A 13,251-nucleotide genomic window follows, 5' to 3' on the forward strand; every position below is an offset into this window, starting at 1 on the left:
GCAGTGACAGAAAAGTTTTAAGCGAGAACACAGGAAGCTATATATCTTTCTTTATTCTAATGTTTTGGGATTTTATCCCTAAAAAGAACTGAAACAATTAGTTGATTAATCAATTAGATGATGTACAGAGAATCACTATTTTGTAAATCAGTTAACTGTTTACCTGACTTTAACTATCTTTGGGTTTTGGACTCTTCGTTTAGACTCTTCATTTTAGAAATTGTTACAGGCATGTTTTACTGTTTCCTTATACACATAAACAATTAACCTAAAAAATAATACATAGATTAATTGACAATAAAAATAATCATTAATCCCAAACTTGCACAACACACACAAACACAAACACACACACTACACCTGATTTGGCTGAATATAGATTTATGATTGTACCCACTAGCATCTACTAAAATATATCAAGAGGAAAATAAACGTCCTTTGGTGTTAATTAAGGCTAAATTTAAAACGCCTACCCCTGCCTACAAGTTATGAAATACTACAATGGAAATGCTATAATGACATATTGTATATTGTGTGGCAGAAATAGGGATTACAGAGAAACTGAACATTTGCAAATCACTGAAATGAAAACAAGCATTGGTTACTAAGAGCCTTCCCACTCACTAACACAAGAATATTCAAAACCTGATCATAAAGGCAGTGATGACAATAAACCACATGCATCATAAACACATTAATGAGAACACAAGAGGTATTCAGAGCATTTATTCATTTATTCGTCAATAGAAAGGTTATTATGGTTATCATCATATATTATTTAGGTTTGCAACTAATGATTATTATTGATTAATCTGACTTAGTCTATAATATATATATCCCTCAGCTCAAGTTTGATCAACAGAAAACCCAAATAAATTCATTTTACTGTCATATGTGATGAAGAAAACCCTCAACTCGTGTTTTAGAAGCTGTAACCAGCAAATGTTTAGCATGTTTGCCTAAAAAATGTCTAAAATGATTTTACCATTTTATCACACTGCGTCAAAGCTGCAGAAACAGAGAAAAATAACGTAGTTCCAGACTTTCCGATGAATACTGTTGTGATAATTAAGAGCAGAAACTCTGTGCTGAAGTCTAATTATACCTCCACAGCACTGAGCAGACAAAACATGGCAGACAACAGTCAGGGTGTTAAAGGGCTTACAGGCTTGTTGCCATGACAACAGAGGAGCCTCTCTCTCCCCCTCTCTCGCTCTCTCCCTCCCTGTCTCTCTTTAATGCACACACACACACACACACACACACACACACACACACACACACTGTAACTCTCTGTGTGTCTCTGCTGTACACACACTCACACACACACATTCACGCCCACACACACACACACACACACACACACACACACTGTCACTCTCTATCTGTCTGTCTGTCTCTCTCTATTGTACACACACACACACACACACACACACATACAGTATTACAGTGGAATCCGCCTTGCTTTGAGATCCGTGCTCTACTACTGGAAGCAGGAAACATTCAGGAAAAGACAGCGAGGAGCGTAGAGACCCTTCACATCTGTTGTGGATGGTGAGTGCCTGCTGAGCGGGTTATTGTTTGTTTACATACTGAATCCTTTGACAAATCTGCCTTTAAAAAAAGAGCCATTTTGAAGGTATGAATTGCTGTTTCTTCGCTCTGGTTAGCTCTGCTGCAGAATGGGAGATGTGCCACATGTTTGTTTTTCCTCCTTCCTTGTAGCTGCTTCTTTTTCTTTTAAAGATTAGGGTGGAAGCTGTCACCGTAATGGTAATTCATAGCTGGGTAGCCATGGTGAAGTCAATTTCCCCCTCCCTCTGCCACTGCTGAATGCATTAGTCTAATGAGATGTCTGCAGCCTGAGTGCCGAGCAGCAGCAGCAGCAGCAGCAGCAGCAGCAGTGGCGGTGGTGGTGGTGGTGGTGGTGTGTTAACCAAAAGGGGACGAGGAAAAAGCCACACAGAGCAAGAGAAAGATGGCTTTCCCTGCAGTGTTAGGGATTTAGTTTTATAGTCACCTTTAGGCTCCCGGGATTTAAGACAAAAGGGCTTGGCTCCTGGGCTTTCACAATAGAAGACAGCAGGTAATAGACACCCCCCTCCTCTCTCCCTCTCTCAGGTTTATTGGTGTGTTATCAGTGCAGGATGGAGGTGCTGTTTCCTCCACAGCTTATGCATGGCTGCCTTTTGTGTTGTTCAGTTATTATGGTGCTCTGCTAAATGCTGCTCCCCTCACCGCATTGCTCAGCTGAATGTTCTGCATCCCCTCTGTGTTTGTATGTTGCTGTTGTACACCTTTGCCAAGCCTTTCTGCCTCCTCTCTGTCTGCTCTAATTACACTGATGCTAATGTTGCCCTCTAATATGGAGCTGCTGAGGTAAATGGAGTGCATGTTTCTTTGCATTTCTATATAGCTAGAGCTCAGTGATTGCTTCTTTGTCTCCAGCTCCAAATGAGTGTACCTGCAGCAACGGCACAGAAATCAGACGGCAACAATAGTGAAATGCAATCAGCTGCAGTGGCTCCCTCCTTCATCCCCAGCCAGTCGGGGAAGATACCAGGCAGGAAGAGAGGGAGACCCCCGCTCCGCAATGTCGCCAAGATGGATTTTCCAAACCGTTACCCTGAGTCGCTCCCACCGCTCAAAGTGCCAAAGAAGAGGGGGAGAAAGCCGGGCTTCAAGGTCAGCCAGATGGGGGTGGGGGTGGTGGGGGGGTGGACAGGGGGGTGAGATGTGGTGTGTGTGGATGCAGCGTGTTTAAAAATGCATGTGTACACAGAAAGACAGAGACACACAGGCTCCAGTGCAACAGAGAGAGAACATCTGTGTCCTGCTGTAGTCAAATATTATGGAAATATTTGGATGTCAGAAGGGGAAGTCATTTTTGTAAATGTGCCTGTTTTTTAAATTCAGAAATACACACAAAATCCAGAACAGCAACTTTATACAAATTTGGTCTCCCAATTATTCTACCGCCCCCCTCCCTGCATGCTTTAATAAATAAATGATATGCTTGAAATAAACACAGGAATGCAAACACTTGTTCGTCTACAGCTCAAGCCGAGGATGGTGATGACGCCCTTGGCCATCTCTCCACCCAGCAGCACCCCTGAGCCCGATATGAGCTCCATCCCCCAGGATGCCGCCACCATCCCCCACTCTGCCACACCCCAGGTGCTTACAGGTAGGACACAAAACACTTTAAACCCCAGGTACGGAGCAGTAGTAGTCATTCTGTCTTTACAGTGCAGTTCCATTATCTTTTCCTCTCTTCTCACCCCTAAAACTGCCTCCACCTGTGTTTTTCCTGGCATCAGTCTGTATCTACATCAACAAGCAGGCCAACACGGGCCCAAACCTGGACAGGAAGAAGATCCAGCAGCTCCCAGACCACTTCGGACCCGACAGGCCCTCCGTGGTGCTGCAGCAGGCCGTCCAAGGCTGTATTGACAGCGCCTTCCAGCAGAAAACAGTGTTCACTCTCCTCACACAAGGCTACGGGGGAGAAAAAATATCAGGTGTTGTACAAAGGCGTCCCTCAGGTGTTGCTTACTATTTGTTCAATAGCTTTTTTTTAACCCGTTTACTTGAGGGCGTACAGTGTAGAAAACAAAGCATCAGCAAGGGTTTAATGTCCTAATTTGTGATAGATTGAATCTAAACTGTGATGTAGTTTGAAGTGGTCCCCTGTTTTGCTCCTCCAGCAACATTCGATGGGAAGCAGCACCTCCTCAGCCTCCCCGTGGTGAACAGCATCGACTATGTGCTTCGTTTTCTGAAGAAGCTCTGTCGCAGCTTGCACTGTGAAAACCTCTTCAGCGATCAGCCCATTACTCAGCACAGTGGTGGCTCCTATCAGTCAGATGGTACTTCTAAATTACGTCTAATAGAAGCCTCTGCGTTGATGCAAACAAATTCTTTGCGCTAATTTTGACTCTTGTCTTTAGCGGAAACATCCATGGCCGAGGATTACCATTTAGACCAGTCTGACGGCAAACGCTACTCCGTGGACCCCGGCGATTCTGCTTTCAGCTCCATAAGCTCGTCCTACTCCCCAAAGTCCTCCTATGGGTTTCGTTCGTCGCAGCAGTTCTCCAACGGCTCGGCCTCCATGAGCATGTGCAGGCAGTCGTCCAACAGCCCAAACTCGTTCCCAGAGAGCAACAGGACAGGTGAGAAGGCATGGAATGACGAAACTAAGATTGCCTCAATGTTTATTTCTCTGATCAATCAAAGTAAAGCTCATGTCTTTCCTTTTGTTCTTCCAGGAGGTTATAATGCATCTTCAGAGTCCCAGGAGTCCAAGGCACCACCCAATAAGGACCCAACCACTTGGTCTGTGGAAGATGTTGTCTGGTTCATCAGGGATGCGGACCCCCAGGCTCTCGGCCCCCATGCAGACGTCTTTAGGAAACATGTAAGTTAGGTTGTTCCATTGAGTCCTTGTCAGGCTGCCCTGTCTGGTCACCTGTTTGTTGCTGATTTGACACCAACCTCTCCCTCTGCTTCTCTCAGGAGATCGATGGAAACGCTTTGCTACTCCTAAAGAGCGACATGATCATGAAGTACCTCGGACTGAAGCTGGGGCCGGCCTTGAAGCTTTGCTACCATATTGATAAACTAAAGCAGACTAAGTTCTGAAAACCTTCCACGATTTATTTTCCTAATCCATTCAGTGCATTTGAAAAGAGCCGCGTCCAGGCCTGCATGCTAATGGGGAGGGAGTAGGGTCTGCAGGCATCAGGTGCGTCACTCCCTTTAGGCCCCCAAAAGCGAAATGTACCACTTCCTTGTCTGCTACAAAAACAGCAAATAGGCCACTACTTTTATTGTAACTCTCTTTTGCTCAGAATGAGAGGGTAACAGCACTACAGCTTCTGGATAAAAATATGCTATGACAAATAAAAATCCATGTGACATTACGCTAACATTACATTAAGACTACTTAAACCTGCGATAACTGGTTTTTTTTGGCCACTTGAGGGCAGCAGTAACAAATTGTGAACACAACACTGACATATCATCCCTTGTTATGGTGAATGTGCTAGTTGCTTATTTACACACTCAGCAGGTACAGTGAAATGTAAATGTCAATTTGGATTTGAGGTTTTGTCCACCTGATGAATATATTCACCCTCTTTTAGCTCTGTTTTTGGACTCTACCAACTTCTGAAGGTAAAATCTGGCTCTGAAGCTGCTGAACGCTCCACTATGTTCACCGGTTGGTTCATAACTGTGTCCCAGAGTACAGTGGACTTTTAGAGCTTTTCCTCTGGAAACAATGCTATGAGAGCAGTGAGAGTTCATGACAGTCACAGGCTGGACAACAACTAACTAAACAACTGTAAACTGTAAATTAGCTGTAAATTTGTACTGCTCTAAAGTCTCAAGTACAGAACCTCAGGATTGGTATTGGTAGAATAAAGGCATCTAAAGGAAGTGACGCACATCGTACCTGAAACCCTACGCTCCTCCCATTGGTCTCCAGGTGTGAAGTTCAACAGTTCAACTCTCTTGGTGCATTTTGGATATCCGTGGATTTCCATGATGTCATGTAGTGATAATCACAACTTCATCCCTCTCTTTTACTCTCTTGCTTACTCACTCTGCGTTTTTCACAGATTTCAAACTAAAAACCGTCAGATTGTGGGATGTATCCTTCATACACGTTATTATAATGTAATCAGTAAAAGGTGGCCAGTGTAAGAAAATGTCTCACAAACCTTCATGTGCAGCACATCTGTCTGCTGCATGCAGATTTTATTATATATATATCATTTGTTCATCATCTAACAAGAAATGTATAACAGAAAACACTTTATACCTTAAGAAACTCTTACTTTGTCAAATCTCGCTTTAGGATCTTGTTAACTCGTGTTTACCAAGCTGAAAACATATCTATAACTGTGCTGAAAAACGGTGCATTAAATACTACGTTGCTTTTTGATTGAAAGGTTTAGAAAGCATTTTGATACTATTTTTTCACATTACTGTGTAACAGAAGAGTAATGTTCCCATTGGATTTGTCATGTTTTATCATTTTAATATTAAAAAGCAGTATAACCTAAACAAAACATAACCTACATAGACAGACAGTAACTCTCTTGTTAGTATATATGTATATATATATATATATATATATATATATATATATATATTAAAATGAGAGCATTGTGAACGTGATATATTTATGTTTCGATATGCAAGATTGTTACATGCCAATTATCTCAATAAGCACTTCATGTATACTCATAAGAAAAGTTTTTTTAAATTCATATGTTTCTATGTTTTTATCGAGCGTCAGTGTTGATACAGAACTTGTCAAAACACACTAAACACTTAAATGTTACACTGAGAAAACCTAAACGGCCATGTAAATGGGTATATAATATAGTATTGCTTTTGTATGCCACTTTTGGTGTACAGTATGCATCCTTTTTTAATCAATTAACCTTTGTAAGTGAATGCTGCTGTAAAGATATTACATGTAAGCCATGCCTAGTGAGATCAAGCTAAGGTGTTTTATTTTGAAAATCACTATGAATAAGAGTTTTAGAGAAAGCTGAGCGGATCAGTACTCTATGCTGGTGCTAAAGTTATCTATGTATTTAATTGTTTGCCTTTGTGTTTGTGAGATGTAAAGGAATTCTCATGTGTATACTGTACTGTATGTGAGTATTAAATTAAGAAATCAAGTAATCAGAGATTTATGTGTGTGAATCAGACTTTTTATTTCCCCATTTTAGTATCTATTCTGACCCGACAGGATGCAGTAGGGATGGAGGATTTATTCAAAAGATTTCATTTGGTTTTATACCTATGAAATTTAGATGGATCCAGATTTGGATGTGGGTCCACACATCTGAGGATTACTTTGGCTGGGAGCCTCATCTGCACTTCAAAACACATGATTTAACAAAGGTGACCTATATCTGTGGCTCCCAAGCTGGTGTCCTCCAGGGGTCCATATTGGGGCTCTCTAGAGGTTCCCACAAATCAGGAACAAGTTCACTTTTTTACTGTTTTACCTACTATAGATTTTACAGATTTCACTCCAGTCAGCCCACATTATGTTACATACTTCTGGTCAAATTCACACCTAACAGCAAACTTTTGTAGGCGTGTGGACTGATGCAGATCTATTTAGAGGTCTTTGGCGTGAAATTGTTTTCTGGTTTACGTCTGGATAAATGTCTTTGAGAACCACAGGGTAAAAAAAAATTAGCTGCTGGCCCCCTTGTGGCCCCCTGTTACCCCCATCTCTGTGTTTTGTGTACAATTCGAATAAATGCAATAAAGGAATAGTTTGAAATTTTGGGAAATACGCTAGCTGTTTCCCCCTATTTACAGTCTTTATGCTAAGCTAAGCTAACTGACTGATGTAAGAGTTGTATCGATATATATATATCTATATATATATATAGATATATATATAAAGGTACAGGTTAATTTTGTCAAGCCTGTATATGTAGTTGGAAAGATGGTTATTGGTCATTTCTACAGGCTGTGAAAAGACTTCATAACACGATTCAGTTGTGAGAGAAGGGGTCATTTTTGCACATCTCTTCCTGCACACTGTAAACACAGTGCAGCCAGTGTGGACATCAGGAGCAAATGTAGTGACCAAAACTCTCTCAGTGCACGACATGATGTTTAAAGAAAGTCATGAAAACACATTAGCCTATCCTTTAACACACAATTATTGTATTTATGGGGCTGATTCCAAAATTTGGTAGGGTCACTATTTTTAAATATCAACAATAAATCAAGAAATAAATACAGGATTTAGCTTTTTCGCACATGAATTTGATCTCCTGATAATGTAAATGCTTTGAAACAGTGACCTTGAAGACACATTACATGTGTCATATTCCCCTGGCTGTCTTCATATTATGATGACAGCCAGGGGAATATGGGTGAAAGCTCCGTGAACAGTAAGTGTAGAGCTTGTGTGTGGGGCACACCTTACAGTTTACAGACCTCAACTCTGGGAAATGAAACGTACTGATAAATGCACAGTTATTGTGATGAATAAAATATGAAATATTGAACCAAATAAATGTAAATGTTGGTGTGTGGTCTGAATCTATCTAAACAATTGAGGGGCTGGTTGACTGACTGAACCTGGGGCATCTTGGACCCCCTGCTTGGTTATACAGGCTTGATTTTAGTCATGAAATTCCACAATTCTCCTTTAAAAACCACGTTTAATAACAACAGGAGTAAAACTGTGCCACCTTGGAGTGTATTTAACCCAATTCCTCATTAGTTACAGTGAATTATTATTCAACCAGGCTCCTAAATAAACAGACGCACCCTACAATGTTGCGCAACGTTCACACAGATCACAAAATGTTTGCTGCCTGGTGATGAAATTTCAAGCTGGCCATCCTCATCACGATGAAGGATCGGCTTATAACGTGACAGGATCCAGCTGAACCCAAAGCGAGCGGCGGAGCAGCAGTGAACTTATGATCAGGCTGTGATGCGCACGGGTGACGCCGCGCTCCTGTAGTCGCATAACCAAAGACTGGCGTGGGATCGGTCCCTGCTGCGCCTCATCTGGAATAACGTCGGGAAAATCCAGAAATTTCATTAGCGGGTGTGTTTTTTTTTAAGGAGGCGAGCGGTGTTGAAAATAATCCCTTTTGGGCAAGCGTTTCCATCGGAAGGCGGTTTTCTGTACTTTGCAGAAGCCAGAGCAGATTTATCCCCATAGAGAATCACCAAATATAGGCTGTGTAATAAGGTAAGAAGTGATTGCCTGCAGATGTAAATGTCATGTGTTGTAGATGATAGATGCAGCAAGCGGTGGATGGTTTATGTGAATGTGTCAGGCGTTATTTTTCATATTTTTTCCTTCTGTTTGAATGAATGGGGATCGAGCAGAGAGGCTGACACACACGGGCACCTGCGCACCCCTCAGAAAAAAAAGCCTCTGCATTTTGCCTGGAAACAAACAGGGGGGTGGGAGAGAAAGCTGAAATAAGACAGCGAGGGATCATTTGACGAATTCACCAAATGTCATCAAGATTTGCGCAATTAATTGGCTCCTATGCGCCTTTAATGTGGTTCTGAGGTGGCGCCGAGGGAGCTGCCTTGTGTTTTAAAAATAGCTCCGTTTTGGTTATGAAATTTGGACATGATTTTTCGCCCCGATGTGCTTGGAAAGATGTCATTAGGAGCAGGACGGTGGGATCTAATCTGCAAATACTCTCACTGCGTCGTTTCCATCGGAATGCAGCAGCGTCTCCCTCTGTGCTCTCACAGGAGGCGGTTAGCTGTAATAGCATTAACTCAGATGTCATTGCCCAAAGCGTGAAATAAAACAGCATCTGCTGGCCTCTGTTCGGGCAGAACGAGCCCTTCATACCTGTGGCCTGTGCGATAAGAGGCGCTTATTTCTCTAAAACACCGCAGTTGCGCGCTGTCGAGCGGTTTTTCTGAGCTCAGCCCTCCCTGGAACAATTCCGTTTTGTCATCTTCCTGCAAAATGTTTCTCCTCAAGGTCATTCACTGTTGCCTCTGTTAGAGATTAAACCCAAGATCGGAGCCCGTAATCACCACTCATGCTCGTCAGGGTTTTCTACATGTCACGCAGCGGGTGCACATTAAAGGCTGTGGTTTGCACTGATTTTGGCTGCAGCGCACATTTGTGCCGTTTGTTGTGGAAGGCCCGAGCCAATGCAGTGCTGCCTGTGCTGGAGCCGTCCAGCCTGCTGCTGTCATGCTGCTGCATAGATGGAGGACCATATGCTGGCCTCAAGTGGTGGCGGCTCCCACAAAGGCCCGTGCTCGGATATGCAAATATTATTCTGCTGTCTCATTTGTTAAATTATGTATTGAGAATTGACGCATTCTTGGCCACTTAATGTCATTTGCCACATCATGAGTTAATAATTAATGAATGTGGGGCTTCTGACAAGCTGCTCTGATGGCTGCTCAAGTTGTCCTGATGGTTGCTGAGGCCCTTCACTGTGGATAACAAGCTAATCCAGGCTGATTGCTCTATGGAGTGCCCACAACTGGCTTAGACTCTCCATAACATGCAGACCGGACAGTTCTGAGCTGTACTCCCCCCTGATCCAGATTACAGCCCACTGTGGGCTCCTGCATGCTGTCCTCACTCAGGTCTCACTGCAGCAGAGCCCCTCTTACAACCAAGCACAGGCTTTGTTGTCATTGTCAGGTTATAGGACAGCGTTTGCAGTGGAAACTTGATAGCAGCGATCGAACATTTGATGAACTGGATCTGCTTTGACGGTGATGATCCAGGTCAGTGCTACTCGGGCCACAGACTGGCACAAGCAGGCTGAGGGGACAGAAATAGAGCACAAGCACAGGGGAAATATTTACTGCCTGCTCCCCACTCAAAAAAACAAAAAAAAAAAAACACACACGCATTTACTGTTTGTACTCATGTTTGAGTGTGGAAGTAAAAGAAGGCAGTTGTATATGCCGTGCCAGAGGTTTTCATATGGCTGCTCAAGCATAGATAAATGCATTATTCACGTGTTCTTGCACCACAGGAACCATGGGAAAGCAGAACAGCAAGCTGACTCCCGAGGTGATGGAGGATCTGGTGAAGAACACAGAGTTTAATGAACATGAGCTGAAGCAGTGGTACAAAGGCTTCCTGAAAGACTGCCCCACTGGCAGGCTGAATCTGGAGGAGTTCCAGCAGCTTTATGTCAAGGTCTGTATGAACCACTGCCTCTCTTCTTTATCATCTGCTCTCTTAGTTATCTGCCCAAACATTTAATCATGCCGTGGCTATTTTCCATCAGAAAACTGGTGCCATTACTGCTAAGTCTTTTTAAAGCCCCGGTTGAATTACTGAACATGTCTCTCCCACATTTGCAGTTCTTCCCTTATGGCGATGCGTCAAAATTTGCACAACACGCCTTCAGAACCTTTGACAAAAACGGAGACGGGACCATTGACTTCCGAGAGTTCATCTGTGCCCTGTCCATCACATCCCGTGGCAGCTTTGAGCAGAAACTCAACTGGGCCTTCAACATGTACGACCTGGATGGTGACGGCAAAATCACCAGAGTGGAGATGCTGGAGATAATCGAGGTAATGGATTAAGTCATTAAGCCCTCGCTCATCAGGGGACTGGCTTTGTCCTTTTTGGTTTTGTTTTGTTGTTATCAGTCTCCTGCACACCTGCAGTGCCTCGAGTACTGAATCAGGTCCGTAACGACAAAACTGCAGTTGTATTGAATTACATTGTGCCATTTCTGGAAACACAATCAGGATAGTAAATCTGATATGTCTCAGTGATATTGGAGCACATTGACTCTTCCTGTAGTGATTATAAACATGGTGTGTGTTTATTTCCAAACATCTACATCAGTGGTTTCCAACCTTTTTTGTCTGACATCCCTATTAGTTGAACTCTTCATTCGCACCATCCGTCATGTTCCAAATATGCTCTTATGAATGGAACCTGAATCAGATGTTATTAAAGTCTATTAATTGTATAAAAGTGGTTACTGATACAATCATTTTTTCATACATTTGAATTGTCAATGTTTAGATTGCTCTGGTCAAGTTAACATTTATTCCTCTACTACTTTGAGTGGCAAAAGATGGTTGTTTTAAGCATTAAGCTCACTTTTAGCCAACAATTTCCACTTTCTATCCATTTCTTTTAGCTCACTGTTTCAACTTTTCGACTCGCTAGCTAATAGTTTTCATGCACTTTTAACATTTGTGTTACAACTGACTTGTAAATTTTGATTTACAATCCTATTTTGTATTTACAGAAATATGTATAATATACATTAAAATATATGTCTAATAAATCACAATTTCTATTGTTTGTTGGTTGAATTAATTAGACGAGTTGTCAGTGTTGGCAGCTGCAAATGCCCCCTCTGGTTACAAGTAGCACAGATCTACATCTTTGTGAATAAAAGAACAATCATAGGCTTTACTGGATCACAAAAGAAACAATCCTCTGCTAATTTCTCACTGCGCCTCCCCCACAGGCTATCTACAAAATGGTGGGCACTGTGATCATGATGAAGATGAACGAGGATGGTTTGACACCAGAGCAGAGGGTGGACAAGATCTTCAGCAAAATGGATAAGAACAACGACGACCAGATCTCGTTGGAGGAGTTCAAAGAGGCGGCAAAGAGCGACCCGTCCATCGTGCTCCTGCTGCAGTGTGACATGCAGAAGTGAGCCCCCCCCCGCTCGCTCCTCTCCCTGTCTGTAATCCACACACTCTGGACAGCAGCACATGTTTTAATGTCTCATTAGGTTCTCTGCCATTTCCACAGGAAAAAAACAATGCTTGGACTATTTTTCAATGGACTCGCTTCTTGTGGTTGTATGCATGAGAATGTCAAATGCTGAATAATTTTGAATATAGCTATAAGATATCATACATTTCTATTTCAAAACATGCCAATGTGATTTGTGCACAGTAACCCTATACATTCTCATTCAACCTTAGCTTGTATATCAGTGGAGCACTGCATTAAATTATGTTCCTGCAGTATTTAGGATCCCCAGTGTTCACTGCTGCAACTACTGTATGCTTTACATAATAGTAACAAAACAATAACTCCTATGATAATTGTAACTGTCTCTACTACCCAGACTTGTTGAGCTCTTGGAGAATAGAGAGGCTCCTGTCTGTTCCAGATGTTTTCACATGATGGAACCAAGAAGAGTAGGTTCTTTGCATGCAAATATTATGTGTCAAAAAATATAATCTCTTACCTTTTGCATCTTTAGGTGGTTATAAAAGAGAAACCCTCCGGAATTCATTTAGTATTGTTGCATGGGATGTACAGTATGTGACTCATCAGACCATTAGTTCACCTCCAGTAATGTGGGAGCATGCTTCCCTCCGTTTGATACACGTGTATGTGTGACACTTGAGTTTTTGAAAGATATTCGGGTTGCAGTTGTGGGCTAATCTCCGAGGAAGAGCTTTCACATAAACATTGCATCATGTTTTGCTTCAGTGACTTCTGGGATGAGCAGAAATATATTTACGGAGCAGCATTCCTTTATGAATTTATTGTACTGCTGCCGCTTAATCTAAAGGAAAAGCCACCGTCATTAGGCACAGTACTCATGCATTATTCCCAACAATGATCCAAAATTGGCTTCTTTTTCAGGCTGCTTATTTGATTTAGATTTAAATAACTTAACTCAGTACATATCAAGATGTTTACAGAAAGGAAGAGCACTGCAAAATGAGTACAGTGTTGGCTTTTGACCTTAT

The 13,251-nt window shown here is 42.3% G+C and overlaps 2 protein-coding genes across 3 annotated transcripts; both read left to right on the plus strand.

Annotated features, from left to right (window-relative positions):
* Positions 1–1,404: 1,404 nt before the first annotated feature.
* Positions 1,405–4,739, plus strand: LOC139212320 (sex comb on midleg-like protein 4). 2 transcript variants are annotated; one of them, XM_070842843.1, is made up of 8 exons: positions 1,405–1,554; positions 2,449–2,685; positions 3,058–3,187; positions 3,321–3,521; positions 3,708–3,869; positions 3,951–4,175; positions 4,272–4,420; positions 4,519–4,739. In XM_070842843.1, exons 1-8 carry the CDS (start codon positions 1,552–1,554, stop codon positions 4,642–4,644), a joined length of 1,233 nt encoding a protein of 410 aa, XP_070698944.1. In that variant the 5' UTR covers positions 1,405–1,551; the 3' UTR covers positions 4,645–4,739. The 2 variants fall into 2 exon arrangements, with proteins under 2 accessions (XP_070698944.1, XP_070698945.1); XM_070842844.1 differs by lacking the exon at positions 1,405–1,554 and adding an exon at positions 2,024–2,086.
* Positions 4,740–8,678: 3,939 nt separating this feature from the next.
* vsnl1b (visinin-like 1b) lies at positions 8,679–12,197 on the plus strand. The gene is made up of 4 exons (XM_070842287.1): positions 8,679–8,752; positions 10,533–10,699; positions 10,867–11,082; positions 12,000–12,197. Exons 2-4 carry the CDS (start codon positions 10,538–10,540, stop codon positions 12,195–12,197), a joined length of 576 nt encoding a protein of 191 aa, XP_070698388.1. The 5' UTR covers positions 8,679–8,752; positions 10,533–10,537.
* The last annotated feature ends 1,054 nt before the right edge of the window (positions 12,198–13,251 follow it).

Source organism: Pempheris klunzingeri, chromosome 13 (assembly GCF_042242105.1).
Source record: "Pempheris klunzingeri isolate RE-2024b chromosome 13, fPemKlu1.hap1, whole genome shotgun sequence".
NCBI classification, from domain to species: domain Eukaryota; kingdom Metazoa; phylum Chordata; class Actinopteri; order Acropomatiformes; family Pempheridae; genus Pempheris; species Pempheris klunzingeri.